Source organism: Protomyctophum bolini, assembly GCF_963924005.1.
Source record: "Protomyctophum bolini genome assembly, chromosome: 12".
In the NCBI taxonomy this organism is placed as follows: domain Eukaryota; kingdom Metazoa; phylum Chordata; class Actinopteri; order Myctophiformes; family Myctophidae; genus Protomyctophum; species Protomyctophum bolini.
The window spans coordinates 25247403-25268664 of NC_137873.1; the positions used below are offsets into that span (position 1 = coordinate 25247403).

Below are 21262 nucleotides of genomic sequence, written 5' to 3' on the forward strand. Positions count from 1 at the left end.
CGCTGCCTATGCCTACCGAGAAACAAACCTTGTTCTTGTTCACCGTTGTAGAGCTCCCATGAAATTAACTGTAATTTGTTAAACTTTTGTCACACGGACTCAATGCATTGCAGTTCGTTCTTCAGTGTGTATGGTTACCAACGTTACGGGAAACCAAGAGCCGATACAATGTTCCAAAATAACCACGTGGTGGCAGCAAACAGCTGACTGTAATTTACAGATTACAATATTGTATTTAACTGTGCTTACAGAAAAGAAGATTAAAGATTCTAAAAATGTCTGCCAGAAGAAGAAGAAGAAATGCGTTCTGGTAAATCATGTTTACCAAGGGTAACTCGACTAAGCATCAGATACTTGTTTACAGCAAGGCCCACATGGAGCATTTCATGGTAGAGGTTCAATGCCTTGTCCAAGGGCACTTCAACGGTGGTAATTTTAACGTGTCGGATCGCTGATTCGAACTGGCGACCTTCAGGTATCTAGACCGCTCCGCAATCCACTCGGCCACCGCTGCCTGTGCCACAGGGGGGAAAGATCCCTGGGGATATGCAGTGATATTAGTCTGGCCATGTGCAGTCTACAAAATGTCTAGACACTTTTTATTGTAGGCCTAGACGCTTTAATCATGAATCAATCTGTTCACCCCAACCATCCATTAAAGATGTGAATCACTGGTTTCTTTCAAAATTGGCTTGGAAAATGTACATATGTCATATGCCTACCCAGAAGGAGGTGTCTACTTTACATTTTAGCCTTAGGCCTATGTCACTGTAAAGTGGTTTACATTTCTAACTAATAAAGTTAATTAAATCCATGAATTAATCAATCAAACAAACAAATGTCCCATTGTCCCAGTCCACACACCAGAGTTCACCTTGTGCAGCCTGGAGGTTGAAACAACGGGACACAGGGGGTTCAACCCTAAAGTTCACCCTGATAGTAACCTCGCATCACCAGGCTTTCCACCGCCTCGGAGGAAAGCCTGGTCTCTGTTCCAAAAGTCCGGGGCCGGATGATATGCCTACGTCACGTTGTAGGTAGTTTCCCAAACAGGATGTACCCAAAATAATCCCCCCTCCCCCGCGATCAAAATGTTAGTTCCTACCAATTAATATGCTTCTGATGCGGCGTACTTTAGTTTCGTTGAATTTTAAAATACAAAATAAATATAAATGTGAGTGTGCTTTTTAGAGATTGCGGCACAATGGCAACTGGCGAGTAAAGTCGGGGGGGGACCAATACTCTATGGGGGGAACTAACATTTTGATCGCGGGGGAGGGGGGATTATTTTGGGTACATCCTGTTTGGGAAGATGCATACAACGTGACGTAGCATATCATCCGGCTCATACCGAAATGAAATGGTGCCCAGGCTACCCTGATAGTAGTAGTACAGCTTTCCCGGTGGATTGTGGAGGCCATCCAACTGGCTTATGCCAGTACAAGGTTGCAGCCTCCTGAAGGCCTGAGGACCCAGGATGCTGCCATACCCTGCATAGAGCAGGGTATGGCAGCAAGGGTGTTTCGATACAGGATGTGTCATGTGTGTGTAACGTGTGATCTGCGTTGTGTTGTGGAATAATGAAGTTCCGGACGACTTCTCTCTTTGTTGACAGTTTAATCTGGTAAAATACACAGACATATCTGGTCAGCTTCTGTCTGTGTACACACCCAATCCTCAGCACGTCATGGGCATGTCTCACGTTAGACTGACACCATCATCAATGAACATACAAGAGATTTCAAGGCAATAACAACACAATGTACCTGGTAAAATACACAGACGTATCTGGTCAGCTTCTGTCTGTAACACACCCAATCCTCAGCACGTCTATAACAGAATTAGCAACGTGACCAAGAGCATGTTTTTTATAAACAGTTTACAGTTTAGTATGTCAAAATAATTATTTTGTACTATTATAATGTACAAAACATCGCCACTTGTTGGTACATTTAGCATGTTTAGAACAACTAATATTCATCACAGTAAACATACAGACTCTTGTTGAAAATATAGTGTGCTGAGACGAGGCAGGTCACGTACATAGACTTTTAGGTTTGGGTAAACTTATGTGAGTTGGCAATGGTAGGGCATAGGGCATACCCCGGAGCATTTAGGTGGACCTCAGCTCAGTTAGCCCTTGGAATGGTCTCACCTTCAGCACTCATTAAGTTCAGAGTATGCACCCATACCTCAGAAAAGAAAACATTGTGTGTTAGTGCCTTCTAGCTATAGGGATCGATTTGTAAAATTATTCAAATAATTAGTCATCAATAATGCTCATTATAATATGGTACCATTTTTGTCTGTGTATCAGAGGGGAGGGCTGTGAACAGTTCAGAAACGGGTTAGTGTTAGTTCTTCAGTTTTAGTTTTCATAGTTTCAAAGTCTAATGATGATGTCACTGGTAGGTTTCTGAACTGTCTACAGCCCTCCTATGAGGTGATGTCGTACTTTAACCACTTAGGTTCTAGGCCTATAACTTCTTCATATGACAAATTAATATTTAAAAATAATAAAAAATAAATAAAAATGGGTTCAAGTGGTTAACATAATAATCACTCTTAATTAATAGTTAAATTACCTTAAACATAATAGTCATATTTCCCAAAAGGAAATTCATGTATTTAATTCAGTCTGACAGACACAGTCAAGCTGGGAAAAAAAACATTTTTGTATCCCACTGGCTGTAAAGATGAATGACCAGAAGGGCTCATTGCCCATTGGTCACCGGCCTAGGAACGATGCAATTGGGGAACGATGCAAGTTGGGAATGCATGCCACACCCAGTTATGCAATAACCGTTGTAACCATTTCACTATGGAAATCTCTATATCCTTGTATCTTTTATGCCAATATATATGGAGATCCCTGATCAGCATATACTTATTTGCCCATATATGGGTATATAACTCATACAACCCAACCCATCGACTTCGCTAAAAGCTTTGCCCATATGGGCATATACTGATGTCATCAGGGATCTCCATATATGGGAATAAAAGGGTCAAGGAAGGACTGACAGATATGAGCTCTCCATATATGGGTATCAGGTTCTTATGTGAACTCTGCCTTCCACTTGACTTAGAACGATTTGTAAAACTATTCTTTTGAGGGGCCCTATACAGCAGTTTGTTTTTCAACTATGCTTGTTTAAGAAAATGCCATAGACAATAAAGAGACATTTAATGTTTGTGTTGAGGACTAAAACAAACATTAGCACCCGTTGCTTAAACAAACATTATGTTGTAATTGATGTTGTAAGATGATAAGAGCGCCTCTCACTTCACACGGGTGTGATTATTATAATTGTAGAGTGAGCAACAAATAAGAAGACTACTCCATATTTGGACATAATGGTCGACCCAGAACTCCATATATGGAGATGATTGACTTGCAGCTCCATATATGGAGCCAGCTGAGTCATTTGAGTCTGACATCATACTGACAGTTAGATTAGATGATGACATACAACGTATTTGGGAGTAGCTGTAGTGAGAACTCTATATGCGGTTGATGGCTGAGTCATCGTGACATCAGCAGGATGACAGACATCTTGCTTTATAAAAAGGGTAGGCGCAGTCACTTTTTTCATTGCTTATCATTGCATTGCTCTTCATATATAAGAAATACAGACCTGCAACATCATCCTAAACTTCAGCCTTATAAGTTGACTGCTTGAGAGGGACTCATCACACGAGAAAATGATAGCCACACATCTGGTGTCGTACCTCTTCACACAGCGTAATCAAGACCAAATACAAAAAGTGGACAGATCTCTGTACCACTTGCGGCTGTCCGATGAGACCCTGATGGACATCTCGTCGAAGTTTCGACTGGAGATGAACAAGGGCCTGCGCTGTGACAACAACTCTGTCGCAGCTGTCAAGATGCTGCCCACATATGTGCGCTCGATTCCCGATGGAACGGAGAGCGGTGATTTCTTGGCCCTGGACCTTGGCGGGAGTAACTTCCGTGTGCTGCTGGTCAGAGTGTTGTCAAATGGCCAGCAGAAGGTGGAAATGGAGAATCAGATCTACGATATTCCAGAACACCTTAAGAGAGGCTGTGGCTCAGAGTTGTTCGACCACATAGCTCATTGCCTGTCTCAGTTCCTGGATAAGATGGGCATAAAACAGAAGAAACTTCCACTGGGTTTGACCTTCTCTTTCCCTTGCCAGCAGAGCAAGTTGGATGAGAGTATTCTGGTATCATGGACCAAAGGCTTCAAGGCGAGTGGAGTTGAAGGTAAGGATGTGGTCAGTCTCCTGAGGAAAGCTATCGAGAAACGAGGGGACTTTGACGTTGACATAGTGGCTGTCGTTAACGACACAGTGGGCACAATGATGACATGTGGCTATGAAGACCATCAGTGTGAGATTGGCCTGATTGTAGGAACAGGCACCAATGCCTGCTACATGGAGGAAATGCGCAACTTGAAGATGGTGGAGGGTGATGAGGGGAGGATGTGCGTCAACATAGAATGGGGAGCTTTTGGAGATGATGGGACCCTAGAGTTCATGCGCACTGATTTTGACCGGGAGTTGGATGCCGGATCCCTAAACCCTGGCAATCAGCTGTTTGAGAAGATGATCAGTGGTCTATACATGGGGGAGCTCGTGCGACTGATCCTGGTGAAGCTGGCTAGGGACAAGCTGATATTCCAAGGACAGATAACACCAGAACTCCTCACCACTGCACAATTCCACACCAGCTATGTCTCAGCCATTGAGAAGGACAAGGACAAAGAGGGTCTGGCGAGTGCTCAGACAGTGCTCCGCGGCCTGGGTCTGGAGCCATCATCTGAGGATTGCCTAGCCACCCAGAAGGTGTGTCAGATTGTCTCGACAAGGGCCGCCCACCTCTGCGCTGCCACACTGACAGCTGTGTTACAGCAAATCAAGGACAACAGGGGAGAAGAGAAGCTCCGCACCACCATCGGCGTCGACGGGTCTGTCTACAAAAGCCATCCACACTTTGCAAAAAAGCTCAGCAAGATGGTGCGGCAGCTGATGCCAGGCTGCAGCGTGGGCTTCCTACGTTCAGAGGATGGCAGTGGGAAGGGAGCAGCCATGGTGACAGCAGTGGCCTATCGCCTGGCCAAGCAACATGCAGAGCGTCAACGCATCCTTGACGAGTTACGACTTAGCGACGAGCAGCTGCTAGATGTGAAGAGGAGGATGGGTGAAGAGATGATACAGGGTCTGGCCAAGGAAACCCATCAGGTAGCCAGTGTCAAGATGCTGCCCACCTATGTCCGGGCCACACCAGATGGAACAGAAAGTGGTGACTTCTTGGCTCTGGACCTTGGTGGCACCAACTTCCGTGTGCTCCTGGTGCGCGTGCGAAGTGGCAAGAGGCGTAATGTAGAGATGCACAAAAAGATCTACGCCATCCCGCAAGAAATCATGCAGGGCCCAGGAGAGGATCTCTTCGACCACATTGTACAATGCATTGATGACTTTCTGGCATATATGGGAATGAAAGGCAGATCCTTACCTCTTGGCTTTGTATTCTCTTTCCCCTGTCAACAAAATGAACTGGATCAGGGCATTTTGCTGAAATGGACAAAGGGTTTCAAAGCTAGTGGCTGTGAGGGGGTGGATGTAGTGACACTGTTGAAGGATGCCATCCAACGCACAGGTGAGCTTAGATTGGATGTAGTGGCATTGGTGAATGACACGGTGGGGACAATGATGACTTGCGCCTTTGAGGATCCTCTGTGTGAAGTGGGACTCATTGTAGGAACAGGCACCAACACCTGTTACATGGAAGAGATGGAGAATGTAGAGTTGGTGGAAGGTGAGGAGGGGAAAATGTGTGTCAACATGGAGTGGGGGGCATTTGGAGACCATGGGGAGCTTGATGACTTCCGTACAAAGTTCGACCACGCCGTGGACAACACCTCGACCCACCCGGGGATACAGAGGTATGAGAAGATGATCAGCGGGATGTACCTGGGGGAGATCGTCAGAAACGTGCTGCTGGAGTTCACTGCCAAAGGATTGCTATTCAGAGGAGTGCCTGAGCGCCTCAATACTCCAGGCATCTTTGAGACCAAGTTCCTGTCACAGATTGAAAGTGACCGACTGGCACTGCGGCAGGTACGCTCCATCCTAAAACACTTGGGCCTTGAAGAAACCACCTGTGATGACAGCATTCTGGTGAAGGAGGTGTGCAGTGTGGTGTCACGGCGTGCTGCCCAGCTGTGCGGCGCAGGCCTCGCTGCCGTCGTGGACAAGATCCGGCAGAACCGTCACTTGGAGCGGCTCCGCATCACTGTGGGGGTAGACGGAAGCCTCTACAAACTACACCCGCATTTCTCCAGCATCATGCGGGAGACGGTTGGGAAACTGGCGCCACAGTGCGAGGTCACCCTGCTGCACTCAGAGGATGGCAGTGGGAAGGGAGCAGCGCTCATCACAGCCGTGCTCTGCAGGATCAGAAATGCAAATCAGCTCTGAGGCACTAATGACTCCCAGCTGTGCTCTGAAAACGCTTGCTGACAGGAGGAAGATTCCATGTCATGTCATGACCGGCTGATTGAAAATGTTTATTAAAATAAAATAAACTGTGAAAACACAATTAAAAAGGCATGGGCGTGTGGTCAGACATCAATTCATGAATCTTTCCCAGGCGAGGGAACAGTTGAGTTCAAGTCAAGCCAGCGTGGTCTGTGTCAGTAGTGGTGCAACCATCGGGACACGAGAAAGCTGTGGGTAAAATCCAGACGGGGAAAAAACCTGGACCATGGACATAGATAGCCCCTTAGATAGCACTTTATGTAGACTTAGATAGTATTTTAAACAGATTTATAGCTTGTTACGTAGACAGCACTAGAATTGCATTTTATGTAGTCATAGCACTTTATAGTACACATGTATAATATATAATATAGTATAGTATGTAGAGTTTACATAGATACTCCACTGTTACATTATTTTTTAGTAGGTAGCCTATGTTTTCTTGTATATGAGTATCTGTTGGGGGGAGGGAGAGGTATGTTGGAGTGTATGTATATGAGTTTTTTGTTGTCTTTGTAAGTAAAGAAATTTAACAATAAACATATTGTGGAAAAAAACATGATGACATTTTGAAACGCAAGCAGCCAAAAATGCATGAAATTCTGGTACACTGTAATGATGATAAATTACCTGTTGATGATACATTAACTCATATAGGACATGACAATTAGCACATCAAAATAGACTGCAGTATCTGAACTGAGGAAAAATTCACCAAGATCCGAAATAAAGAATATGTGAAATGGGTGCCATTTTTTATGCATTGGATGGCAAAAATCTATCTATTGGTGGCGCTATAACAGGCCAATGTGAAAAGGGTGGGATATATTTCTCAGATTTGAGGCTTTTTGTTCAAAACGGGCCAATCCTGCAAACTTAGAAAGCCAATGTTAGCCAATTAGGAATACATTATAAAATATCGGACAGAAAAGACCTGAGACCGAGTCTACAAATGCCATAACCCTAAAACTTTTTTTTCTTCAAAAATGTTTAAAAAATAGCAGATATACAAGCTAACAGCACAGCTGGCTCTTTTTGGATCACTGTACGTTTAGTAAGCAATGAAGAAAGTTATGGATACATTCTGAACTCAAAGCAAAATACCTGGGAGGTTGAAAGCAGTCACTGTCATCGCTAAAAAAGTATGATCACAAATTGCTCATACACTCCTACAGTATGACCGGCCGCTAAGTCTACACACCCATGATGCAGTACATACATACACAATCAGTCATGTATGATGCAGTCTTCAACAGCTCCATGGAGGTAGAGAGCTAAGAATTTGCTGAATGTTTCAGGCTGGTATCCTGCTAGGCCAGCTGGAACCTTCACCTTTTTCTCAGTGATGAGTGGTCCCACCTTTGCATAGTCATAGAGCAGATTGTTCTCATCCAGCCACACCTGGTTCTTAACGCCCTGGTCGTCACGGAGATCAGTGGTGTTCAGCCTGCACGGTTATAGGATGGTCCAATATGCTCTGAGGCTGAGGCCCATACAATTTGTGTGCACGTGCCAAAGCGTTTCCATAGGCAAACATGATCATCTTGGCTCTGAGCTGTGGTGGATGCAACCTAGGTGTAACCTCCCCCGTCTCCAGGAAGTAAAGAGTATGGGCATGAGGGTATGGGTAATCATCTTTGAAACCTGTGTAATTCTCTCTCTTATATTTTCTGTAAATCGATAGCTGGAGAGATGGGGTAGAACGTTTCTAGAACATGATCTGCTCTGAACTTCCTGCTTCCCAGCAAGTGCTGGGAGAGGAGTTCAACAGCACAGCATTCCTACCCCTCACTTGGAACAAATCTTCACTTCTTTCCCATGTAGCACAGAGTGTGTAATTCTCTGCTAGCATCCTCTTGCCCAAAGCTGGGTGTCTGGATTGTACTACACCACACAGATGGAGCAGGTTATTGAGCAGGGTGTAGCAATATACGTGTTTCCTCTGCCTTCTCTCTGTTGTGTCCCAGAAACGAGCACGTCTGATGACATCCTGCACACGCTCATCCTGATCAGGGATCTGATTTGCTGGATCTTGGGCTAACGACAGGAGTTGAGGGGGCAGACCAGCGGTGAGCCTGGCCTTGGTCAACCACAAAGCCTGACGCACACCTTCCAGTACGCTAGACCTCTCGTTGAAGACGTAGCATGTTTGTTCTTTATAAAGTGGCATCTCTTGAAGCGGGGGTGATTTGTAATGCTGTGGGTCCTTATAGTCTCTCTCCCATTTAGGGTAAACGGGCTTGGCGAGTCCCAGGGCATAGTGCATCTTTTCCCCCCATGTTATCTTCTCCAGTCCTGGAATCTCGACTCTCTCCCTGGGTTTTGGTCGAGGAGGAACCTTGGCTGACAGTTGGCCAGTGACATTGAAGTGTCGCCGACTTATCCCACCATGTGAGAGGAGTGCTGTTGTTTGAGACAACAACGGAGCCGGGGGCACGGTGGCACAGTTGGTAGTGCTGTCGCCTCACAGCTAGAAGGTCCTGGGTTCGATTCCCGCTCGGGGTGCTGTGGGTGCTGGCGGCGTGTTTCCTCCTCCGCGTCATCAGTGCCCATACCCGAAGGCGGGGTTGGCGAAAGGGCCTTTCTGTGTGGAGTTTGCATGTTCTCCCCGTGTCCCCTAGGGTAGGTACCCTCACAAAAACATGCAGTAATCCTGGTCTCTAAACTGCCTCCCCCTGGCCAGCCGGGGCGCCTGATGGAGGGGAAAGGAACTGGTTGGAATAACGTGTTCCTCACACGCGCTACGTCCAACCAGGGAAACTCCCCCCTGTCAGGTGTAAAGGAGCAACTTGGACACTCAAGCATGAAGGAAGCATGAGTTAAGTCTGTTGCTCTCCCCAGGTTGGCGGAGGGTGTGTAGAGCCCAGGATCACATTAGATGATTGACACAGGGGTGAAAAATGGGTTACAAAAATCGTGGGATAAAAAATATATATAAAAAAAAACAACGGAGCCGTTGATTTTAAACAGTGTGCTGTTTCTGTTATCATCTCGGCCCTGGGTCTGTTTGAATTATATTACATGTAGAACATGCATTACTGAAAGCTAAATCATCTTTGCCTTAACATGTACTGCATGTGGGCTACTGCAGCAAGCCATATGTTCCACAACACTTTGTCACCACAAACTCACTTAACCATATATGGAGTTTATGTGTACCTATTATGTTCCATGGTGTCTATGACGTCAGCCCAGAATGTGGCCATTTCTGGTTTGTGGTTGTTGTCTGGGTAATGTTCTGGAAATTGAGCATGGAGCCGAGCAGCCAGCTCCCTATTGGGATGTGCCTGTATGGACAGGGATGTGTTGATGGACAGCGCCTTCAAAAGGAAAGGAAGCTTGCCCTGAAAGGTGTCTTTGACTTTTGACCCCAGGCAGGCAGGGTTCTGGGTAATCCACTCTCCAAGGGTCCTCTGGGATATTCTGATGTCTTTGATCTGGGCATCACCGTTAGGGTGAGCACCCATCCACAGCTCTGCGTAGGGTTTGTCATCTTCTATGACAGCCAAAGGGTCCCCACCAACAACCAGTTCGGCTACCTGACTGTCGAGCCCAACCTTCTCCCATGCAAAGTTCTGAACAGCACAGGTCAGTGGCTGCACTTTCTGTTGTCAGAGCTCTCTGCTCTGATTGTTCTGATAGCCACAAGGGTGATCTAACAGCTGTTTCTTAAACAGTAGCTGCAGTGCAAACCTGTCACTGATGGAGATCATTAAGGAAGTCTGAAGGTGGAAGAGAACAGTTCTAAATAACCAATGCCAAATTCCTTTAACTGAATGGGCTCACAGAAAAATATGGAAATTAAAAGTAGTCTAAACCTGAAATTGTAGTAAGAGAACAGGGAATGTTTATAGGCTTGTTTAATGTTTATGCCCGGTCGAGAACAGGACATTATAATTATTACATTTATAATGTAGAACTAGGCCTGCACATGTAATCAAACATCATGATAATGTACGTAATAATGTAAATTAAACTATAAATATACAATGAATACTTTAAAGAGCTTTCAGTGATTGGCTGAAATCTTAGCCAGCCTGTGAAATATCTATGACATATGACTCCATATTTGGGCAAGGGTTAACCCAGATCCAGAGGAGTTGCGATATATATAGGGGGCAGAAAAGAGACCGGTCACGTGGTTCATGTACTCGCGCGAGCCCATAGACTCCAATGCATTCCGTAAACTTCCGGTTATCCCCATGCTCAATAGAAGTCTATGTAGAAGAGCCGCCATTGGACTGGCCCCATGAAGTGAACAGAGTTTGCCTAACTCTGCCCAGATCCAACAATACAAGTACATTTCACAATACAAAATATTATTGTTGGAGGGGCACTAGCCCCTCAAACGTCTGGCTTTCAGAAATGACGTCATGTGGCAGCCAAGTCTATGGACTTTTATGCTCCCCAAAAAACAGGACCCCAGCCAAGTCTATGGAATTGCTTTACGCAGGCAGTGACATCATCTGGCAGCCACAATGGGCTTCACGATAATTAATATTGGGCATATTTGTCGATTTGCACCGACGTCTAGCATATCCAGTCCATACATGGGCATATAGTGATTGCAGTGAATCACTGAGCTACACTGTTAAATATCTATAAGATAGCAGACAAGAGCTATGGCACTGTAAAGGATCCGTATAGAAAGAGCCACACTGTTTGACATTGTTTTGAATATTCTGCATATTTTTCACAATTAGATTCTGTGACTGATCCCTGTTCTCTTCCTATAATTTCAGCAAGTTGAAACTATTTTTAATTATTGCCACTTCATTTGCATTTTTTTCTGTATGCGCGTCGAGTAGACCTACTCCTGTTTGGCAGAAATATGGCAGTGTCCGTAGCACTTCACTTGGAGTTTGGAGGAGGGGCTGAGCTACTCTTTGATGGCGTGAAAGAGCATGATGTGACACTGACAAGCCAATCAGAGCCATGGGACATGAAGCAGCTGCTAGTTTGGATTCGACAAAACCTGCTGAAAGAACGTTCAGAACTCTTTGTTCAAGGAAACACGGTGAGACCTGGCATTCTGGTGCTCGTCAATGAAGCAGACTGGGAGCTTGTGGGGAAGTTGGAATACCAGCTTCAGGACCATGATAATATTGTGTTCATTTCTACTCTACATGGAGGTTAGATGAACTATAGGGACCATACAGTACGCACACACAGACACCCATACACGCTATAGCCTATAACACACACATTTTATGACATACACAAATTCACACACCTTACAACTACGGCAGTCTGTCTAACAAGACAAAAGGAACTATACTGTCTGTCAGTGTCACATGAAACATGGAGGGATTGAAACGGTGTGAGGGTGTGACAGGGAGACAGTCGGTTTTCTTTTAACTTGTGAAGCTGGTGGTACAGAGCTGTGGAGGAGAGGACATACAGTACATGTATGACTCAGTCAGTATTTGTCAAATACACCATACACCAGAAGAAAGGCCATACACCAGATGAAAGGCAGGAGATCTGCTAACCCCTCTTTCTGTCCCCGGTAGTCAGATCATGAACTCCTTTCAGTTCCCCTAAAAATGCGTCGAAGCCAATGAGGGCCTTTTACATTTCTGCACCTCAACTTTGGAAAAATCGCCCATCTCACATTAAGGCAGGCCTCACAGATCTATAATCTAAAGACACATCTGTTTTGCTGTTTGAGGTCGTTGTTGTGACCCCAGAAATGTTTTAAATTGAAATACACCTTAAATGTTTCCACCAAAATAGGGACACCATGGTTTAAAAAGTGGTTAAAACCCACCCTAGCTATAATTGATGTTGGTGATTTGTTATGGTACAGAAACTAGATAAATCTGGTCATCAAAACAAAGTGGGCAGTGGGCACCAGACCTCAGATTAGTGGGCACTATAGGGAAACGTGTGCACCAAAACAGAGTGGGCACCAGACCTCGGAAGAGTGGGCACTAGAGGCCCCAGCGGCTGGCATAGCTATCTGAGCACCTAGGGGGATTCCGAGACGTTCCAACTGCGCCGGGGTCTCCTCCCAGTGGAACGTGCGTCGAGGACCTCCCTAGGGAGACGCCCGAGAGGCATCCTAACCAGATGCCCGAACCAACTAAGCTGGCTCCTTTCCAGGCGAAGGAGCAGTGGTTCTACTCAGAGTCTCTCTCGTGTGACTGAACTTCTCACCCTCTAAGGGAGATGCCAGCCACCCGTATAAGAAAACTAATTTCGGCCGCTTGTATTCGCAACCTTATTCTTTCGGTCATGACCCACACTTCATGACCATAGGTGAGAGTAGGAACGAAGATTGCTCAGTAAACAGAGAGCTTTGCCTTCTGGCTGGAGCTGCTTAACTACCTCAGTGACTTCCTTCCGGGAGATTGACGACGATCCCCCATCATCCTCAGGCTCTGCTCCTGTCAGGGAGGGTGGGTCTGATGTTATTGGGTTTAGGAGAGAGTAAAACTTGGATAAAACTCGGATAAAACCCAGATAAAACCCGGATAAAACCTTTCACTTTTCATTCATCACTCGGATAAAACTCAGATAAAACTTTTCACTCATCACTCGGATAAAACTGAGATAAAACTTTTCACTTTTCACTCATCACTCGAATAAAACTATAGGATAAAACTCTAATAAAACTCTATGATAAAACTCTAATAAAACTATAGGATAAAACTCTAATAAAACTAATAAAACTATAGGATAAAACTCTAATAAAACTATAGGATAAAACTCTAATAAAACTGTAATAAAACTCTAGGATAAAACTCTAATACATCCTCTAGTTTTATCGAATGCAACTACAATGACATGATTTATTTTTTGGTGCCCACTCTGTATTGGTGCCCACATTGAGCACATTCCCTAGTGCACAGTAGACTTTGTGCCATAGGTTTGGTGCCTACTCACTCCCCAAAATGGTGCCTAGATTTCTATAGGCCTTTTCATATTTTGAGCAGAATGCGAACGAAAATAAAAGCCTGGGTACCGAGGCTAGGCCTAATGCCCACCCTTCCTGTATTATTTGTTATTTTACATTATTTTTCTTATGCCTGCTGCGATTTTGTTTAAAGTGAAATTCGAGGGAGCTTTTAGGGGAAATACATTTACAAGCTCTTTCACCTGAAAATGTGTGATGTGATTAGATATAGCCTACTTGGTCTAGTTGTAGTTGATAGAAGTTTATCTGAGCGAGCGAGCAGCGAGAGCCTGCAGGGTCAGGACAGTATAGCTAAACAGTGATAAAACATTTGAACACACCTAGGACATGATGACCGGTACCTTAAGAACGAAATGCTCCCGCACGCAACCACAACCTGCAGGGAAACTAGTGCCAGCGGCCACGCACCGATCCTCAAGCCTGGTGGTGATAAAGACTGAGGGGTTACGTTGCTAGGGGCAACCTAGCTCTGATCCATAATGCGCATTAGAGCTATGGACGAGAGCTAGGGCAACCAGCCAGTGAAGCTCAACACACTACACATATAGATATGAATGAAAAGGTCAGACTCGACCAAATACATATGATAGCCTTGGTCCATGGTCAGGCTATATCTAACGCATATTTTACCACCAGAAAATAATTGATGAATTGAACATGCCTATTGCCTAAGCTCATGAAATGCACCAATCCGAAGTACCTCTAGTGGACAGTTTCGGAATAGCAATTTAATTTCCAGTAAACACATGACACAACACAGCATGACTCATATCCAACAATTTATTGGCTACCAAGCAACCAAGAACTGTGCATTTTTTTAAAACATAAACCAACTGCCTCTAGCCAATTCCACTCACTCTACAATTTTTACAGTACAAATCATTTACTCAATTGCATTATACACAAATACAGTACATTGCATATATAAAAACAAAAAGCTATTTGACAGATACATTAATTTGGTAATGGAATAAAGTTTATAATGCAAATACTTACATTTGAACCTGAGGCAATTTAGCAGTAGTGGCAGTTTGTTAGTGGTTCATGACCACATGCCTGGCATGGTTGGTATTGCTGTAGTATCCTTCCTTTACACACCAACTTACAGTACATCTGTATTTAAAATGGCGGTGCATGAACCTGAGAATAAAGGAGACCCCTTAATGCTCATTTAGCTGGGGGACTATTGTTCATTCTTTATGGTTGCAGATAGTCACTTAAATTTAGTATAAGTTAGGGAACACAACTATATGCATCGTATGCAAATATATTTAAATAATTTTGACACTGGGACAGGGAGCTTTAATGTGACGTCGATCACAAAGCAGAATTCGGAACGGAGAATACAACCAAGCTGTAAAATCATAATCCCACCAGGTAGAAGAAAAAAAACGTAACAGCGACCATAACACTGTCAAGTGAATGAATACATCATCGCATGTACTTTGGCTATTGTAAACCACATCAGCACACATTTTAAATGTGGCAACCAGAAAGGAAATGTGTAGTGTTGAGCTGGTGTGGCTATTATACAGGTTAAGCATGGTCAACCACTTAAACCCTAGGTTCTACCATCTACAAGATCAGCCATTTACGTTAAGAAATCTGAATATTTCCCTATGACATGGCCAAAATAGGGACACCAGGGTTCATGTGATTAAGCAAGTTTGAGTGTAGCAAAGCATACACCCAGAACTCTGGCACTGTACATTACAACACATTAAAGGATGCCAAAACTAACAGAATAGGTAGGAAACTCATGTTCAAGGCTGTCACAGACAGAATCTCAAAAGAGTGCAATCCTGGATGTTACATCTCAACTTGCAATCAAGATCATGTCAGGCTCATCCACACATGATCACATTACCCTGTGAGCAGGGGTTCAAGTTTCATCAGACATTTTGGAAGAAAAAAAGTTACCCCTCTTTTATTCAGTGTCTGCAAGAATTTCCAGAAAGCAGCGGGGGTATTTACAAACAAAATGTTCAAACAAAAAAACAAAACAAAAAAGGGAGAAAAGAACTGTAAAAAGGGGTCAAGTGTTAAACCCCATGGTCTCATCGCAGAAAAAAGGAGGAGGCTATCTTTGACCCACCCGACATAAATCTAAATCAAGTCCCTCAATTACAATAAAAAGTAACTGTAACAAGAGCAGTCAAAATAGAATAAAGGCATTGCAATTCCTTCTGCATTTCTTGTTCTTCTCCCCCCCAGCCCAATCTCTCTCCTCTTTCATAAATACAGTGATGCCAAAGGGCATTATTTACAGCGCTAACCCATCTACTCCCTCTCTCTTCTGAGAAGAGAGTGTGGTGTGGTCAATGTGGGCGGCTGCTGGATTCCGATGCCCGCCGCTGGCGTGCTGGAGTACTGTGGCCATTCATGCAGCCGTTGTGGCGCTTGCTGAGGCCGCCGTTTAGAATGTCTTGGATGTGTTGTACTATCAAGTTGATGGCCACTGGAGGACAAGAGGGGCAAGAAATTTAGTTAAAAAGAAAAAAAGACAACACTTGGCCAAGTAAATGGCTCTATTAGGCAGAGATGCAGTACAGATGCATGCAAAATGGTTAGGTGTGACAAATGAGAAGGATAGTAGCAGGGGGAAAACGTCCTCTCTGGGTAGACAATTATATAGACTTTCTTGCTGTGCATGTTGATTTTGCAAGATGCCAGAAAAGTATGGCTGCCCTTGTTTGCATAGTTTATTTCTTTGTGGCAGAAAATTCACTTTGCATGACCTTCTTAATGCCAACATCACATAAGAGGAAATGTATGCTCTATATCCTAAATTTCAGCCATGACTAGCTACAGCAGTACCGAGTCGGCATGACATGACTTTTCACTTTGAGTAGGCATGCATCAGTCTTTTGCTTTAGTATCACCTCCACAAGTTGCCTCATCAGATCTGCACGAAACACATGTCAGTGGCACTGGTAGGCAACAGGCAGGCCATGGGCCAGAATATCTGACAGTCCCCAGTGACCAGTTTGCATGACTGTATTTATATAAAGTACAGAGTATAATAATGGGACTATCAATTCAGCAGTCTTACCCAGATTATCTGCTCCTCGTGGAATGATCACGTCTGCATACTTCTTTGTCTGGAGAAGACAAAGAAACTCAGTTACCAACATTATCGTTTGTTTTTTCTTAACCACACAAGCATGCTGCAATTGTGAAAGGCGCTATATAAATGAAGGATATCATCACAAAGATCATCAACTATTTGCACAAAGACTAGACCGGCAGAGCCATGCAATTACAGATGGTGATCAGGAAAGCCTAAGAAACTTACAGGTAAACAGAACTCCTCGAAGGCTGGTTTAACAAAGGTTATGTATTGTGACAGCACCTGCTCCAGGTCTCTGCCTCGCTCAGTGATGTCCCTTAGTACTGGAATGGTACATAGAAAACATATGTAATACATGTTGCATGCAAGTACAGGGAATCTAAACCGCAAACATCTGACACCAACACATTTTAGAAAAAAATACACACCTCTGCGTGAGAGCCGTGTGTCTGCGTCCGTGTCTACAAACAACTTCATCTGGAATAGGTCTCGAATTTCCTGCGAGTAGAACATCAAGATTCCTTCGAACAACACCACGTCCGCCGGGTACACAGTTACAAATTCCTCCTTCCTGGAACACAAGTATAATAATAAGTATCTTAACCGTTATACAATCACACCGTAAGCACTTTCAACCTGCCATCCCTATTTTGGGCATGTCATACACTTAACACTTAACACTTTCACAAAAGGCAGATCTTCAAGATCAAATGCGTTGCGAGCTTGTATAATTGCCATTTTCACTGTATAAGTGGTTATGTGCTCAAATAATTATTAAAGCAAGGGGCTGTGGCCAGAGGCTGGTACTTACCTGGAATGGCTGACAAAATCATAGACAGGGATCTGGACAGTCTCTCCCTGCATTATCTGTCTGAGCGTCTTTGTGATCAGCTCGTTGTCAAAGGCATCTGTGGGCCAGACACAGACACACGTTTTGTACTTTGGATTGCCATGTGATGCAGAGTTAACTCCTCTGCTATTCTTTGAAAAATATCCTCCGTGCTCATGTGGACAGACGATGCTGCTCACATAATGTGGAGCACACCACCTACCGTAATTCGTAATGTAGGAATTCCTGCCTTCTAAACAGCTGCCGGGTTCAGTCTCCCAACCCTCGCAACAGCTGCCTCTGAGAAAGGCCTGCTGACTAGGGACGATTTGTCGTCTCAACTGAGTAAGGAAGTCAGGAGTCCAAAAATGGATCAGGTACACGTCTGCCAAAACGTGCTCAGGAAAATGCAACACGGCAGCAACACATGGTGCTCCTGAGCATCTAAACCATAATTCATACTATATGTATTATGATGAAAGTATAAATTAAGCTTAATGCATTTGGTAGGTGGAATTTAGCCAACATTAAACCAAGATTCAAAGAACAGTAGGCCTCAAGAATGACAGACGGTTCCATGAATCAAAATTCTCCCATTGCAAATCAATGTTATGCCAATAAGTCAGCCTTTGAGTGGGAAGACTAAATCATGAATATCAACCTGAATCTAGGCTGATATAAAATGTAATTCCGCACTGCACAACTTCACTCTACAGACTCAGTTTCTCAAAGCCAAGAACATTTAACCACTTGAACTCCATCACCCCATTCTAGGGTGTACAATACATTCAGCAAAAATAAACGATCTACAAGCTAACAAACTTGAGCTTTTTGGTGAAGATAATTAGTGCACAACAAAAACAGGAGGGGCCAAGTACAGAGCCCTGGGGCTATATAGGTCAAGGATATAGGGTTTAAATGGTTGCACAAGTGCACACATCATTCAGTAGATAAGATAAAAATAAGCACGTTTGTACCACAGTTTCCTGAGGTAGTCTGAGCATAGCTTGAGGTGGAAGGCGAGGGCACCGAAAGACGTTATGTCTAACTGAAGATGATAAATAAAACCTGGTGCATGCGGCATCTAGGCCATACCACTTATTTTCAAATGTGTTTGAGTACTCACCTGGGTGATCAAAGTTGAACTGCCCCTTGAGTGCCTTGGCTTTCTGCTCCGGGGTGAGCTCTCTATAGAAGCTGTCCTGGCTGAGGATGGCCACCTGCCTCTGGTGGTGGTCGATCTTGTTCTGTCCCAGCAGCTCCATGATTTTCCCGCATACAGAAGACTGTACATGAAAAACACACCGTCTGTTATTATCACAGAAGGAAAACAGTTTGTCCGTGACTGTGCAAGGGAGCTGAAATAACACATATTTCACAGTATGTAAAAAAGCTAGATAAACCTGTTGTGAACTGTGAAGTCAAGTAAAAAAGAAACCTGCTGGGGGGGGGGGGGGGAAAGGTAGGCTGCATATCTGTTCATGTGGTATACAAAACATTTACACTACTAGTATGCATGTATTCATTAACAAACAATAACGATGGCTTCCTGTCTACATGGGTGGGAAAACGTTACTGCAACAGCCACAGTTTATCAGCATTGCCTGGTGGCGATTACCCACCATACTCAGGTGACATGCCCTGCGGCCGGGCGGGCCCACCATCAACTTTGTCCTCATTGACCCCCACCACACTAAATGGATCTCCTGCCAGTGCTGACTGGACATTCTCCAGCAGTCCCAGACTAAGGCTCTTTTGTGTCCATGCAATGTGTCACAATGAAATCGGAGCGCCCACACTCAGGAGCTAGGAGGATATGTCAGCAGCATACACCCAAATGCTAAGCCCAGAGTCAAGAGGATATGTACTTGGGATCACATCATACAGCTCCCCCCCCCACCCCCAAGTTGTCAGTACAACTCAGTACTCGTGCTAACCACTAAACCTATAGTATAGACTTTTTTGTACGGCAATAAATGATCAATCTGCAATTTGGACACTTGCCACTGACATTTCTGAAATAGGGCCCGCAGGTTCAAAGCGGTTATGGCACGTGAGACCACAAATGTCAATCCATGTTGTAAGCCCTGCTGCACAGGCGTGGAGCTACAACTTCATCACGAAGGCTAAATATAGTATATCCGTCATTCTATGATCACTGGGAGACCCAACCCGTAAACGGGAAGAGGAAGCAAACTTCCTGGCAACACCTCCACTATCGCTTGACGTAAGAAAAACACTACAGTAGCCATCCCTTTGGAATTGGGGCCCCTTACAATAAGAGGCTTTTAAGGATTAGTTACCTAAATGGCAATTACATTTGCCAAGTAAAAGGGGGAAAGGAGAGTAGCAAAGAGTTCGGCAGGATCCAGGCTCTTTAGTGTCATAATTTAAAGAGTTGATTTAAGTAATACTATGCATATTATGTATTTATCAAGTCACTGGGAAAATCATTTCACCCACTCAAAGCTGAATCAACTCCTTGGTCACAATATTGATTGTAATGTGGTTGGTGGAGTACAACATCCACGTGGCCTCAGAAAGTCCCCATTTGTTTGTCTACGTCACTGTCTTGAAGTCACTTTATTCGTGACCGGTAAAGGAAGGGTTAAGAATAAGAAGTGACCGTGGCTTCCTGCAGGTTGCCAGGTTGGTGGGCTTAACTACTACATCTTTGAAATCAGTCATGTGGGTCTATAAATAAAAACACGCGGCCGGCGCTAACACGTTATTATGTGGGCATGTCATCACAGACGGAAACGTAGACTATTATGAATATACGTCGTCAAAAATAACTGATCTACAATGTTAGAATAGCTGACTAGGGCAAAGTTTACGAGTTTTGCACCACAGAGTGGAAAAACTAGGTCAAGACCTGGCAACCCTACTTCCCGTTACACACGTAAGCGCCAGGGGAATGTAGGTTAACGTTCTAATCAATCTAAAACTGTTTTTTTATATTAAAAAAAAACAGACATCAATGGGAATGGGTAGCCTACGCAGCGTGTGTTCGGAAAACGACCCTGACCAGAACGAATACATGAATATTCTGAGTTTTAGAGTCATCACCATGATGAATAATTAGAACAAAAGAAAAAGATAAATCACATCCCTTTTGATTCAAGCGGTGCTTTCCCGCTGTCGCCCCGGTTACCGTACATACATAACATCTCTACCACGAAAGTGAAATGACAAAGTAAACCGTAGAATTTCACAATTAGTGGCCCGTAAAACGAGAGTTAACGTGATTGTTTACCAATCATTGTGTCCTACTAGCCTAGCATGCTAAGCTAACTGTAACCATTCAGGGTTAACGGGCTTTGTCTGATGGAATCTAGATGGACCGAGTCAGGCGGTTTAAGAATACAGAACTGACAAATGTATTTTTTTTAAACAAGGCGGCCACTAAATAAATCGTATAGAAAATGCGACCCCACAACAACAACACGAACGCGTGTTTTATTTTTAAGTAAAACGGTGTTACAAATGGTGGTTTATAATAATTAAGGCGAACAAACCGAGGGGGTGCTGTTGAGCCCTCCGTTATGCTTCACACAGCCAGCCACGCGGCCAACAAAAACGATTCACTTCTCCGCATCAGTTTTACACAAAACCCTTACAAATGACACGGCGCTGAAAAGGTCAAAACAACCACACGTGACACCGACCTTGCCACTGGCCGTGCCTCCGGACACGCCGATGAGGAAAGGCTGTCGAATAACACTGTCGTTGTCGCCGCGGTCCCGCAGATGTGTTTCAGTGTCGCCGGCCATGCTTGCAATGTGAATGTGGCTGTGCCGCTCGAGCTTTTACTCAGTGAGCTCAGCTGCTGCTACAGATGCTACATGACGCTTCTCTGGTTTTATGCCGGCCGTTGATTTCGAGGCGCAATCCGCCACCTACTGCACCGGAGTGGGAA

At 44.4% G+C, this 21262-nt stretch overlaps 3 protein-coding genes and 1 pseudogene across 4 annotated transcripts; 2 read left to right on the top strand and 2 right to left on the bottom strand.

The window, feature by feature from the left end:
- Positions 1 to 3705: 3705 nt before the first annotated feature.
- On the top strand, positions 3706 to 6465 carry LOC308326168 (hexokinase-2-like; the record flags this gene model as incomplete). Its single annotated transcript, XM_080778975.1, has 1 exon — positions 3706 to 6465. One exon carries the CDS (start codon positions 3706 to 3708, stop codon positions 6463 to 6465), a length of 2760 nt encoding a protein of 919 aa, XP_080635101.1.
- A 1287-nt stretch (positions 6466 to 7752) lies between these two features.
- LOC308326169 (large ribosomal subunit protein mL37-like) lies at positions 7753 to 9992 on the bottom strand (annotated as a pseudogene). Its single transcript has 2 exons — positions 9685 to 9992; positions 7753 to 8903 (listed from the first exon to the last, which is right to left on the bottom strand). The product of its transcript is annotated as a large ribosomal subunit protein mL37-like (transcript).
- Positions 9993 to 11356: 1364 nt separating this feature from the next.
- On the top strand, positions 11357 to 11662 carry LOC308325317 (ubiquitin-related modifier 1-like; the record flags this gene model as incomplete). The annotated part of the gene is made up of 1 exon (XM_080777806.1): positions 11357 to 11662. One exon carries the CDS (start codon positions 11357 to 11359, stop codon positions 11660 to 11662), a length of 306 nt encoding a protein of 101 aa, XP_080633932.1.
- A 2548-nt stretch (positions 11663 to 14210) lies between these two features.
- uck2b (uridine-cytidine kinase 2b) lies at positions 14211 to 21251 on the bottom strand. Its single transcript, XM_080778677.1, has 7 exons — positions 21012 to 21251; positions 18470 to 18629; positions 17326 to 17422; positions 16943 to 17085; positions 16740 to 16837; positions 16497 to 16545; positions 14211 to 15902 (listed from the first exon to the last, which is right to left on the bottom strand). The coding sequence occupies exons 1-7, from the start codon at positions 21114 to 21116 to the stop codon at positions 15763 to 15765; spliced, it is 792 nt and encodes a 263-aa protein (XP_080634803.1). The 5' UTR covers positions 21117 to 21251; the 3' UTR covers positions 14211 to 15762.
- Positions 21252 to 21262: the final 11 nt, after the last annotated feature.

Bases quoted from the DNA above. Each gene is read 5' to 3' on its own strand.
- uck2b (XM_080778677.1), bottom strand. From the start codon at position 21,116: ATGGCCGGCGACACTGAAACACATCTGCGGGACCGCGGCGACAACGAC. The intron at 17,423-18,469 runs GTGAGTACTCAA...TCTGGCCCACAG, and splicing joins GTTCAACTTTGATCACCCAG to ATGCCTTTGACAACGAGCTG. The intron at 17,086-17,325 runs GTAAGTACCAGC...CTTGTGTTCCAG, and splicing joins GATTTTGTCAGCCATTCCAG to GAAGGAGGAATTTGTAACTG.